This window comes from Salvia miltiorrhiza, chromosome 3, assembly GCF_028751815.1.
Source record: "Salvia miltiorrhiza cultivar Shanhuang (shh) chromosome 3, IMPLAD_Smil_shh, whole genome shotgun sequence".
Taxonomy (NCBI): Eukaryota; Viridiplantae; Streptophyta; class Magnoliopsida; order Lamiales; family Lamiaceae; genus Salvia; species Salvia miltiorrhiza.
The window spans coordinates 64,263,334-64,275,836 of NC_080389.1; the positions used below are offsets into that span (position 1 = coordinate 64,263,334).

General features: G+C 37.6%; 2 protein-coding genes across 3 annotated transcripts; one reads left to right on the forward strand and one right to left on the reverse strand.

Moving 5' to 3' along the window:
• Positions 1-470: 470 nt before the first annotated feature.
• LOC131015528 (cellulose synthase A catalytic subunit 1 [UDP-forming]-like) lies at positions 471-6,566 on the forward strand. Its single transcript, XM_057943933.1, has 14 exons — positions 471-769; positions 1,266-1,461; positions 1,557-1,738; positions 1,974-2,091; positions 2,177-2,363; positions 2,504-2,770; positions 2,878-3,223; positions 3,338-3,475; positions 3,565-3,690; positions 4,278-4,490; positions 4,576-4,840; positions 4,924-5,120; positions 5,205-5,555; positions 5,638-6,566. The coding sequence occupies exons 1-14, from the start codon at positions 689-691 to the stop codon at positions 6,223-6,225; spliced, it is 3,255 nt and encodes a 1,084-aa protein (XP_057799916.1). The 5' UTR covers positions 471-688; the 3' UTR covers positions 6,226-6,566.
• Positions 6,567-6,775: 209 nt separating this feature from the next.
• On the reverse strand, positions 6,776-9,473 carry LOC131015529 (adenine nucleotide transporter BT1, chloroplastic/mitochondrial-like). 2 transcript variants are annotated; one of them, XM_057943934.1, is made up of 4 exons: positions 9,294-9,458; positions 8,507-9,198; positions 7,494-7,655; positions 6,776-7,399 (listed from the first exon to the last, which is right to left on the reverse strand). In XM_057943934.1, exons 2-4 carry the CDS (start codon positions 9,029-9,031, stop codon positions 6,923-6,925), a joined length of 1,164 nt encoding a protein of 387 aa, XP_057799917.1. In that variant the 5' UTR covers positions 9,032-9,198; positions 9,294-9,458; the 3' UTR covers positions 6,776-6,922. The 2 variants fall into 2 exon arrangements, with proteins under 2 accessions (XP_057799917.1, XP_057799918.1); XM_057943935.1 differs by having other exon boundaries at positions 8,507-9,473.
• Between the last annotated feature and the right edge of the window lie 3,030 nt (positions 9,474-12,503).

Consider the following 12,503-nt stretch of genomic DNA (forward strand, 5'->3'; position numbering starts at 1 on the left):
ACTTATTTAGCATTAGTTCGTTTAAAAATAATTTGGTTACATGAGTATCTTATAATGTTAGAGTTTGTCAAATATTATTTCAGTCCATAGTTTTTTAAGTTGTGTTTTGTCGGTAGAATTATTTAAAAGGATTTGATTAGATATTAGACAATATTTAATTATTCTTCATGTAATTAGTTACTCAAAGAAAAATGACTTTATGGAGTGTTTTTTTTTTTTTTTTTTCTGAAGAAACACAAACTGAAAGTAATTGGTTCCATTTTAATGAATTTCAAAATAAATGGTATAGTTACGTAATAATATTATGTTCAATTGTGAAAAAAAGGAAAAAGATAAAAGAAAATGATAGTAATTCATTTTAAGACAGCGGTGAACTGGCTACTTGCCGAGCAGGTAGAAATCCATGAAATTATCACAAGCAGAAAAAAGAGAAATAAAATCATTTAAAATAATCCCTCAAAAGAAAAAGATAAAAAGACAAAGCTGGAGTAGTGTTCAGAACTGAAGGGAGTAGAGAGAGAGAAGGAGAGAGAAAGAGAGAGAGAGATGGCCGATTGATTGAGGCGGAGCGTCTTGATTTCGATGCCCTTCTCCCTCTCAGCTCGAATCGAGTGTTGTGAGCTTCATTCACAAGTAAAAACAAACCGATCAAACTTCGGCATTTTCTGGTTAATTTAATTAGGAGAAAATGGAGGCGACTGGGGGGATGGTGGCTGGATCGCACAAGAGGAATGAGCTAGTTAGAATTCGCCATGATTCGGATAGTGGGGTATGAATTTTTGTATTTATTTTGTCTTAGGCGACCGTGCATTTTGGTTCTAGATGTTGAATTAATCTTTATGTTATTATTATTTTTTCTTGTAATTTAGGTTTGGATCTGAATCTGTAGTAGCCTAGGAGTGATTCGGACAGCTAGTAGTTTGGATCTTAGTATGGATTGAGAACTGTGTTATAGATTTCTTTTGTTTTAGCGTTTTGATTGTATTAGATTGAAAAATAGTTTGCATAATGCTGTGGTTAGATCTGTGTCGGTTGCAGCTGAGTTGTTATTGAAATGGACCAAGTGTTGTTTGTGTGGAATTCGGAGCTCAGATTCACTTGATTGATGTTTCATTCTCTTTAGTTTAAGTTTACCTGCATTTACGTCTGCATCTATCAATTACTTGATTTAATGCGCTGATCATGCAAGGAAGCAATCTGATTCTATGATTGATTTGGTTTCGATTGTGTGGTGATCGTTGCATTGCTGTTTGTTGTGTATGCAGTCAAAACCGGTGAAGAATCCGAATGGCCAGATATGCCAGATTTGTGGAGATACTGTTGGAGTGACTGCCACTGGTGATGTCTTTGTTGCTTGCAACGAGTGCGCATTCCCAGTTTGTCGTGCTTGTTATGAATATGAGAGGAAAGATGGTAATCAAGCCTGCCCGCAGTGTAAGACTCGCTACAAGAGACACAAAGGTATAGTTGGCTTCTTATGATTTACATGAAGATTTCTTGTTTCCTGTGATTTCCTCTCTGAATGGAGGCGTATGAACTTATTTGTTCTGTCATAGGGAGTCCGAGAGTTGACGGGGATGATGATGAGGATGACATCGATGATTTGGAGAATGAATTTAGTTATTCTCAAGGAAAAATGAAGGCTAGATCTCAATGGCAGGCTGACGAGGTTGAGCTCTCTGCATCGTCTAGACATGAATCTCAGCAACCGATCCCGCTTCTTACCAATGGACAGCCAGTAAGTCAAGCAAACACATTCTTGATAAACATGTACATATAGAACTTGATTTGAATCTGAGCACATCCCAACTCACATGGCTCGGTTATACATCCAAAAAAATAGATCCAAATCACTCGTCGATTGATGATGGTTGCTGTTGTTTACCTATATCTGACTTAGATCCTATGTGTTCTGCTCTTGCATTGTGATGTATGAACAAAAGTGTAATGCGATTCTGTCGTGTTATTTATAGGTCTCTGGTGAGATTCCTCCTTCTATACAAGACACTCATTCTGTTAGAAGCACATCTGGTCCTTTGGGCCCCGGAGACCGTGTTCATTCCCTCCCTTATGTTGATCCACGACAGCCGGGTAATTAGTTGTTAAACATATTTGTTTATTATGTCGTTCATCTTTGTTTCATGCAAACAGTTTACAATGCCGTTGATTTATGCAGTTCCTGTAAGAATAGTTGACCCTTCCAAAGACTTGAATTCTTACGGACTTGGAAATGTCGACTGGAAGGAGAGGGTGGAAGGTTGGAAACTAAAGCAGGAGAAAAATATGGTACACATGAACAACAGATACAGTGAAGGGAAAGGAGATATTGAAGGAACTGGGTCAAACGGAGAAGAACTGCAAATGTAATTTCTTTCTAGAGCATAATTTTTTCTGTAGAGATTCCAACTGTCCCTTCTGTTTCAGATTGTGTCAATTTAGTATTTTATTCTCTCCTATTGATTTGTATGTAAGAAGAAATGCTAATAATGTGCATTGGTGACAGGGCTGATGATGCTCGCCAACCTATGAGCCGTGTGCAGCCTATTGCCTCTGCTCATCTTACTCCCTATCGTGTTGTGATCATTCTTCGGTTAATCATCTTGGGGTTTTTCTTGCAATACCGTTGTACCCATCCGGTGAAAGATGCTTATCCCTTGTGGCTGACATCAGTTATCTGCGAAGTTTGGTTTGCCTTATCCTGGCTTCTTGACCAGTTTCCGAAATGGTATCCAGTTAGTCGCGAGACCTTTCTTGAAAGACTTGCATTGAGGTTAGTTAAAATGTTTCAAGTTCAGCTCCATATGCTGAATTAGGTTAACCAGGATAAGTTTTTGTGAAATATGATCCGGTCCTAACTTTTTTCTTCTCTGCTCACAGATACGATAGAGAGGGCGAGCCTTCCCAGTTAGCACCTATTGATGTGTTCGTCAGTACTGTGGATCCGATGAAAGAGCCACCTCTTGTAACTGCCAACACTGTCTTATCCATCCTGGCCGTGGACTACCCTGTCGATAAAGTTTCGTGCTATGTTTCAGATGATGGTGCTGCAATGCTTACCTTTGAAGCTCTCTCTGAAACGGCAGAGTTTGCCAAGAAATGGGTACCTTTCTGCAAGAAGCATAATATTGAACCTAGGGCCCCTGAGTTCTATTTCCAACAGAAGATAGATTACCTGAAGGACAAGATTCAGCCTTCGTTTGTCAAAGAACGAAGAGCAATGAAGGTGAATCACGAGTTCATCTTGTGGAGCAGTCTCTTATTGTATCATATTATATACTAAAGCAGGAAACGAGTTGGCACTGGACTGTAATTGTATTTCTTAACATGTTTCTTGCAGAGAGAATATGAAGAATTCAAGGTTCGGATAAATGCTCTTGTTGCAAAGGCTCAAAAAATGCCTGAAGAAGGGTGGACAATGCAAGATGGAACTGCTTGGCCTGGGAACAACACACGGGATCATCCAGGAATGATTCAGGTATACCTTTTAGCCCACAACTACAAGTATATCATACATACCTTCCTGTTTATCGTTTTATAATTCTTCCTCCTGCCTTTCATTGACAGGTCTTTCTGGGGCATAGTGGGGGTTTTGATACAGACGGAAATGAGCTACCTCGATTGGTTTATGTTTCTCGTGAGAAACGTCCTGGATTCCAGCATCACAAGAAAGCTGGAGCTATGAATGCTTTGGTAGGTGATTGGTAATTGATGCACCCCATAATAAAAGTTGGTGACGAAGCAATCTTTTCTTATGCTATTTGCTTGGAATTCACTATACATCTCAAGACATAGTTTATAATACTCCCTCCGTCCCAAAGGAAATGTCCTCCTTCTTTTGGGCACAGTTATTAAGGATGCATAATCTGCCTAATCTAGTAGAAACTGAAATGATGCATAATCTGTCATTGAATCTTATATGCTGCCTAATCTAGTAGAAACTAAAATTTCCTTAATATTCTACTAGATTAGGCAGATTATGCATCCTTAATAACCGTGCCCAAAAGAAGGAGGACATTTCCTTTGGGACGGAGGGAGTACATTAGAAAATAAATTATTTTACTATGCTTGAGAGTTGCATGTACTAATCTTACGTCTTGGTCGGTATAAGCTTATGCTCAATGCTCATTTTCTCAAGATTCGATAAAAGGCCACCGCACTTGCTTCCCTTTCTCTAGTTTCTCGCTTGCCTTTCTTCTTGTATTATTTTCTTCAATGTTCTCTTGTCTCCTATAATTGATTATGTTTTTCATGTCCTACTGTTTTGTTATGTGCTACAGATTCGTGTCTCTGCTGTCCTCACAAATGGAGCATATATTTTGAATGTCGATTGTGATCACTACTTCAATAACAGCAAAGCTTGTAAAGAAGCCATGTGCTTCATGATGGATCCTGCTTATGGAAGGAAAACTTGCTACGTTCAGTTCCCACAGCGTTTTGATGGCATTGACATGCACGATAGATATGCTAACCGCAACATTGTCTTTTTCGACGTAGGTGTACTTTTAGAAGCGCTTCATATTTGATTCTGTGATATCTATCTCATCTACGCATTGTCTCAAATTTTCGTCTCTGCAGATCAACTTGAAAGGGTTGGATGGCCTTCAGGGTCCCGTCTATGTGGGAACCGGGTGCTGCTTCAACAGACAAGCACTGTATGGTTACGACCCTGTCCTAACGGAAGAGGATCTGCAACCAAACATTATTGTCAAAAGCTGTTGTGGTTCGAGGAAAAAGGGTAGGCATGCCAATAAGAAATACGTCGATAAGAAGAGAGCAGCTAAGAGGACTGAATCAACCATCCCGATCTTTAATATGGAGGACATAGAAGAGGGTGTAGAAGGTAGGTTCCTCGTACTCGTCTCGTGTAAAACAAAAAGTACCAAACTGAAATTTTTGAAATTGATGCAATTGCTTTATTGACAGGATACGATGACGAGAAGTCACTCCTTATGTCCCAGAAGAGCTTGGAGAAGCGGTTTGGTCAATCCCCCGTCTTCATTGCTGCCACCTTTATGGAACAAGGAGGGATACCGCCCTCGACAAATCCTGCTACCCTTTTGAAAGAAGCTATCCACGTTATTAGTTGTGGGTATGAGGATAAGACCGAGTGGGGCAAAGAGGTATGTTAGTGTACCTTATTTATGTTTTGAGTCCAATCTATGTGGTTTTGAGGCATTAACTCAAGCCTAATTTTTTTGCTTCAGATTGGGTGGATCTATGGTTCCGTCACAGAAGATATTTTGACCGGGTTTAAGATGCACGCACGTGGATGGATTTCCATCTACTGCATGCCTCCTCGCCCAGCATTCAAGGGTTCGGCTCCTATCAATCTGTCTGATCGTCTCAACCAGGTGCTTCGGTGGGCTCTAGGTTCCATCGAGATTATGCTTAGCAGGCATTGCCCGATATGGTATGGCTACAACGGGAAACTGCAGCTCTTAGAGAGGCTCGCCTATATCAACACTATCGTTTACCCGCTCACCTCGATCCCATTGCTTGCTTACTGTGTTCTTCCTGCTATATGTCTTCTTACTAACAAATTTATCATTCCCGAGGTTAGTAACAAACATGATTATGATTTGCTTTTCGTCTGCAAATTCTTCTAGGGGTAAATATAACTCTGTTGATCTTGTGCAGATAAGCAACTTTGCTAGCATGTGGTTTATTCTCCTCTTCGTCTCGATTTTCGCCACCGGCATACTGGAAATGAGGTGGAGCGGTGTCAGCGTCGAGGACTGGTGGAGAAACGAGCAGTTTTGGGTCATCGGTGGGACATCCGCGCATCTCTTCGCTGTCTTCCAAGGTCTCCTGAAGGTGCTGGCCGGCATCGACACCAACTTCACGGTCACCTCAAAGGCATCCGACGAGGACGGCGACTTCGCGGAGCTCTACGTGTTCAAGTGGACCGCTCTCCTCATCCCTCCGACCACCGTCCTCATGTTCAACATTGTCGGGATCGTGGCCGGCGTCTCTTACGCCATCAACAGCGGGTACCAGTCGTGGGGCCCGCTCTTCGGGAAGCTCTTCTTTGCCATCTGGGTGATCGTCCACTTGTATCCCTTCCTTAAGGGTCTGCTCGGACGGCAGAACCGCACCCCGACCATCGTCATTGTCTGGTCGATCCTCCTCGCCTCCATCTTCTCGCTGCTGTGGGTCCGTATCGACCCATTCACATCCGACGCTTCGAAGCGGGCTGCGCAAGGGCAGTGTGGTGTCAACTGCTAAGGTACACTCACCCCCCAACGAAGTTCATTTTGTTAGAAGAGCTGCATTTCTTCAATGGATGGTTGCCTTTGTGTATATAGACAGAAGACATGAAACCCGAAACGACGTCGTTCGTCTACATCATCTTTTGGGGGAGAAGCTAAGTTGAAGTTGTGTTGTATCAATCTCTTTACATTTAGGACTTAAGATTTTTGGCCAATTTCGATTCAAACTAAAATTATTTTTGTATACAGTGTTGTTTCAAGCAAGCATATTTGTATTTATGGCAAAAACCTACAATTATAAGTGTCTTTAAACTTAGAATGTGTCACTTTTGTGCAGTGATGACTTGAAATTTGTCTTATGAACCTCATTGCAATTTATTTTATGAGTTATGCATTTATTAAATTTATTTCAATTTTATTCCCATTATTTTAGATTTGTATCAAATATACATGACAGATTATGGACTTTTTAAAACAATATATCATATTCGAAAATCATATAGGATAGATTATGGATGAAAAGATTCCTTATTATGAGTGAAAAAAAATAAGATTCAACCTCTATAGATTCCAAACATAATTAGATAAACCTTTCTAAAAAATTCAAGAGAGAAAATTCAACCCAAAAAACTTTCAAATGGGAGAAAAAAAAGGAGATGTTTGTATTCTATTTGTGGTTGTGCCGTTTTTCTTATTCTTCACTCAACCTCTCTCTATTCTTCATCTGCTTCTTTCTCTACCAAAATCCTCTTGCACGCCTCGTAGCACATAAAAGAGATGCCGGCAGCCGGCACGAGCTTCAGGCAGCTCGGCCCGAGCCCTCTATACAGGCCGTCGAGCCCCTCACGTTGGAGTATGCTCGCGAGAGCGTGGAGCATGTTCTTGTACACGTGCCTCCCGCTCACGGCCCCGACCTGCATATGCTTGCGAGCCACCTCGAGAGGGAACGTGGCAGTGCTGGAGATGGCGCCAGCCGCAGAGCCGATGAGGAGAGTCTCGATGTTCCCGATCTTTTCCTGCTTGAAGATTTTCCGGTATGCCTTACGCAGAGTGTCGTACGCGCAATAGTTGGCCGCAGCGTACGGGATCACTCCGATGAGACTGGGAGTGAGGCCTCTGTAGAGCTCCGGCAGGCCGCCCTCTTCAAATATTTTAACAAAAGCGTCGAACAAGCCGTTGTAAACTCCTCTCTGCGCAAATGGAAGCGGCGAAACGAGGGTAAAATAGTAAAATACTCATACGGGATAGGAAATGACGACGTAGCTATTGGTGAAGTTTTTTAACCTGTATGGTGAGTCGAGTCTTCACTAGCTCGAGGGGATATGTGATCAAAGTCGAGCTGACACCGGCACAGGCCCCCGCAACCAACGAAGGAGGGACGAGTAATCTTTGTTGCTCACCGGGTTTCGATGAGAGATTCCTGTTGACAGTATCGTAAACGAATAACTGCACAAAGCACAACTCTTAGAAGTATAATGCAACCACAAATTGCTTTAACCAATCAAGCAAGAACTATAGATTTTTCATTTCATCACAAACTTACAATAGCAGGCCAACTAAACGAATCAAATACACGAGACTAGAAGAGAAATCCTACGACGCCCCTTCTAGTAAAAGATAAGGGTCGACTAGCCAAGAGGAGAAAGCACGATGGACACATAGCGGCCTAAAACTTAGTCCAAAACTCGTCGTGGAACTTACGTATTCTCAATCCTAACATAGATCTCTTTTTGAAAGGCGATGCCTAATTTGCTATGCTAAACGATCTAAAAGGTGCTAGACGAGAGGAAAGCTTAAAAGGGCATATGACATAGAGCACTAGAAACAATCTTTTGCTACATGCTACGAAATCACATTGGATCGAGGGTGAAATAAGCATTAAGCTATCAAAAAGGTAGATATCATGATACAGAAAATGACAATCCTTTCGGATTTTTTCTCAAGCTCGCGGTAGGTTTCACATTTTTACAAGAAACTAGTAAATGTACACACACAACATTACCAAATCCAAACTCTAATCAGCATATGATGCAACTTGCTTTCCAATATACACAACACACTAAAAAACACAAAGCAAAAACTACATAAACAGAATCAACACTAGAAAGCAATATATATAAACAAATTACACCTAAACAACCCTTTTCATCCCTCAAAAATCACAACACAATAAAAAGCACAAAGCATTCACTAGCCATCACACTGCAATAAACTCAAAGCAAAAACTACACACACATACACACAATCAACACTAGAAAGCAATATATATAGACAAAAAACCCCTCTAAATCATATACCTCTATGGCTTTGCTAGGCGCAACGCGAATGACATTGACAAAATTGCCCCTAAACAACCCCTTCCACCCCTCACTCTGCATAATATTTTGGAACACCTCAGTGCTCGAATTCCCACTGCTCCCAACCATCAAATGAGTCCTAATCGTCTCCAACGGTGCCACTGCAGTCCTAGAAACGGCCCCCGCGATCCCCCCGCTGATTAACCTCCTCAAAGAGGGATTAGAGACCTTAATCTTGAGCTTAAGCCCCTTATTCTTCTTCTTACTATCCACCAACTCACTCTCCTCCTCAGACAAACCTAGAGTCTTGAACCCCTCAGGCAATGAGACATACTTCACCAGCAAATCAGCATAGGGCAATTTGAAACCACCATTTTCATTGTTTCCCATTTGAGAAACAGAGGCAAACAGCCCACCACCTGGGTAAAAATTGCAATCTTGGAGATTCCATTGAAGCCCTAAATTGGAATTCGATGAGGAAAGCCCTTTTTTATTGAACTCCAAAGATTGCATTTTTACACTCATATTCACCACAAACAAATCTCAAAGAACAAGAACTTCCACTACTGCACCTCCCCCCTCTCTCTCTAAAACTCAATTCAATAGCACCTTCCCTCTCTCTCTAAAACTCAATACAATTCAGCTTTGGAATATGAGAAAGGTGAAAAGGGAATAATGCTTCAAGCGGAAAACTGCAGGGTAGGTGAGAGAAGGAGAGATTAATATAAACAATTTAATATTTTGCAAGAAAATAAAAACATTAGGAGTGAGAAGTAATTAATCTCACTGTTGCAATACAATGCTAATAAATAAGCTATGTAGGAGCTGAGTTTAGCTTGGGCTTGAGATTGTTGTGGAGGCGGAGCTTGTTTTTGTTGAAGAGAGAGAGAGAGTGAGAGAGAGAGGGTGGCGGAGGTGATACGCTGTTCTTCCTCTTTTCAACCCTTGAGCAAATTTTAATTAATTTTTTTGATAATTAATTATAAAGATACTTTTGTTTTGTTTTGCCCTTTTTATGACACCTTTCAGAAAAAGACATTTTAATAGATATGCATAACAAAATTATTTATTATTATTATTATTTATTATTATTATTATTATTATTTATTATAGATTCTACTAAATTTTGATATGTTATCATATTCATAATATCCATGAATATATTACTCTAATATACATAAAAGAGTCAAAGATACTTTAATATATATATCTCAGAAAAATATCGCGGATTTATTTCCATTTCAGTAAAGTCTAATTTTATGTTTAATTTTTGTAACTTTTTTCATAATATTATATTATATGTAATCCAAATTCATATTCAATGATATTTGTAATTTGATTACTATTATTTAATGTATTGTACCAATTTAATTTTGTATTACTCTTTATTTTTAAAATCAATTTTGCATTAACCTTTTGTAAATAAGTTTTGTTTTAAAAAATATATGCACATAAACAGGATTAAAACATATAAAAAATAAAAAGAAATTAAGTAATATTCTAATGTGGATGGCCCAGTTTGAAAATTGGAACATAACATACATAACATGTGTTTTGAATGCCAATTGCTCCAAAATTTAGGAGTCGAGCTTTAAGTACTTTTATTTAATTTTATAAGTAATATTTAAATCAATCACTATTGAAGCGGCGATGTTCAAATTTAAGAGAGGTGACACATTTAATTAATAGGACTAATATAAGCCCTTGACTTGTAGATTTTACTCTCCATTCAAATTCATTTAATGGTGAGTTTGAATTTCGAATTCAATATTTGGGTTACACTATATAAAATAGTGGCAATTTTTTTTATATAAAAATAATGCATCCTCTACTCGCAGTTAGCCCAAGGCCCAATACTAATTAAATGGACTATGAATTTATGGTCAATTGCTAATGGGCCAATTATAGTAGAATAGGTATATCAATCTTTTATTCTTCTTTTAAAGGGTACAAAATAATTATACTACGATATTCCATGTATATATATTTTTTTATTCACTATCATATGTAATGTATATATACATATTACATATTGTATCATTATGGAGTAAGATACCCGACTTGATACAATTGTAACTCATCTAATTATTTAAATTAGGCATGTGTAGATGTGTAGCATTTGATGAATTTAAGTGGTTTCATTGAGTGTTTAATCTAAAATTCAAAGTTTTTCACACTTGTGGGCTGCGCCGCAATACATATAAGTATATATTAATTGTGACAATATTCAACTACATTTGGACCACACAAATGTGGTCAACTTCTTCCCCATTAATCTACAACTACTTCTCCTATTACAAAGTTTCTAAGTCAAAGAAAATGGAGTGTGTATATAATCTTATGGTGGGGTGGCTAACGTACTCATCATTGATGTGATAATGCCGAGTAAATAGAAAAGTTAATTAAATTTAAATCTACTTGAAAAGGAAAATTTTAAATCCAATGAAAATTACTTTTCATTTTATAAAAATTACTAAGCTAGAAAAATTATAGATTCACATTAATTATGTTTCTAATTATTACATTTCTTGTATTGATATTATTAATATATACAAATCAAATATCGTACTAGTTTATTAAATGAATTTATTTGTAGTCATTGACGACACAATTGTTCGAGTTTTCATCATCGCTATAATATATACATGTAAACACTCGAAACAAAATTCATAATTACGAAACCAAATTTATCATTATGAATGAGCTAAAATAAAAGTTCGTTTTAAAATACAAACCGAAATTCGCCTAAAGAAAAGACATCAATATCATAATAAGTGGGCAATGTATAAGCTACCACAGGAAATAAATACTAAATTATGGCTATAATTAATCTCGTGCACAAACACAAAGTGGATTCACATTCCCTTAGATAAGATATATACCAATATTCTTGAACCGACCCATATATATATATGATATATAGGGAGAGGTTCAAATAAGAACCACTAAATAAAATTAGAACGGAGAACCATTTTAAGCCATTCAATCATCAAGATCTACGGTGGATGCATCATCTTGGTGGATGAATGCAGATCCTGGGTTCGAATCCTGAAGGGAGCAAAATTTTTATTATTTTCGGATGCATTAAATTTAATAGCGAATGCATTAATTTATATAGCAGATGCATTGATTTTAATGGTTCTTATGTTCTCACGATAAGTGTGTTCTCATTATAACCACACCCATGATATATATCTTCAAGATTTTGATCCATTTATATCATTAGCCAAACCATCATTACTTAATTTTCTTAATTAAGTTTAATGTCACTTTCCAATAGGTGGCTATATTATTTATTTTACTAATCAAGATAATAATAATATTATTACTAATTAATTATTTCGATGTGCTAGATTTTCAGCAGCAGCCATAAGTTCATGATTGCACCAACTTCTTCAATACCAATCACGCCTTAAAAGTTAATTACCTAATTATTCATGCAAGTATTTTTAAGATTATCTTGTATCATAACATGCATTTTAATTCATTGGAACCCCATTTTAAAAAGATTTAAAAAAATTACATAATTTGAGGACTTCGAGAAAGATTCAAATATGCACTATTTAACATTGAAAAATGAATAAGATATTCAAATTTATGATCTAAATAAAGAGGAGTCAAACAAATCATTAATTTGATAATCAATTCCAATCATTCTTTTCTGAGTTAGTGATGGTGGATATGCATTTTGGCGCACTTGAAGCCATTTAATTGTTTTAATTAGTTAGTTTACGTGTACTACCTTCACTTCTAATTTTCTTTTTTTGGATTTTGATGATGAAATATTCTGTATAAACTAATATTTTAATCAACGTCTTTATTTATATATATTTTTATTTCAGTAGATTGAAGCAAAGCTTCATGGAAAGGGTGTAGTTTAAAGTGTAAAAATTGACCACATATTTAAAGGTATTATATTTTGGTAGAGCATTTAGCATAAAATTGTTGATTATCATTTATCACTAATCATGTTGCACCAATATAATGGAATTTTGCA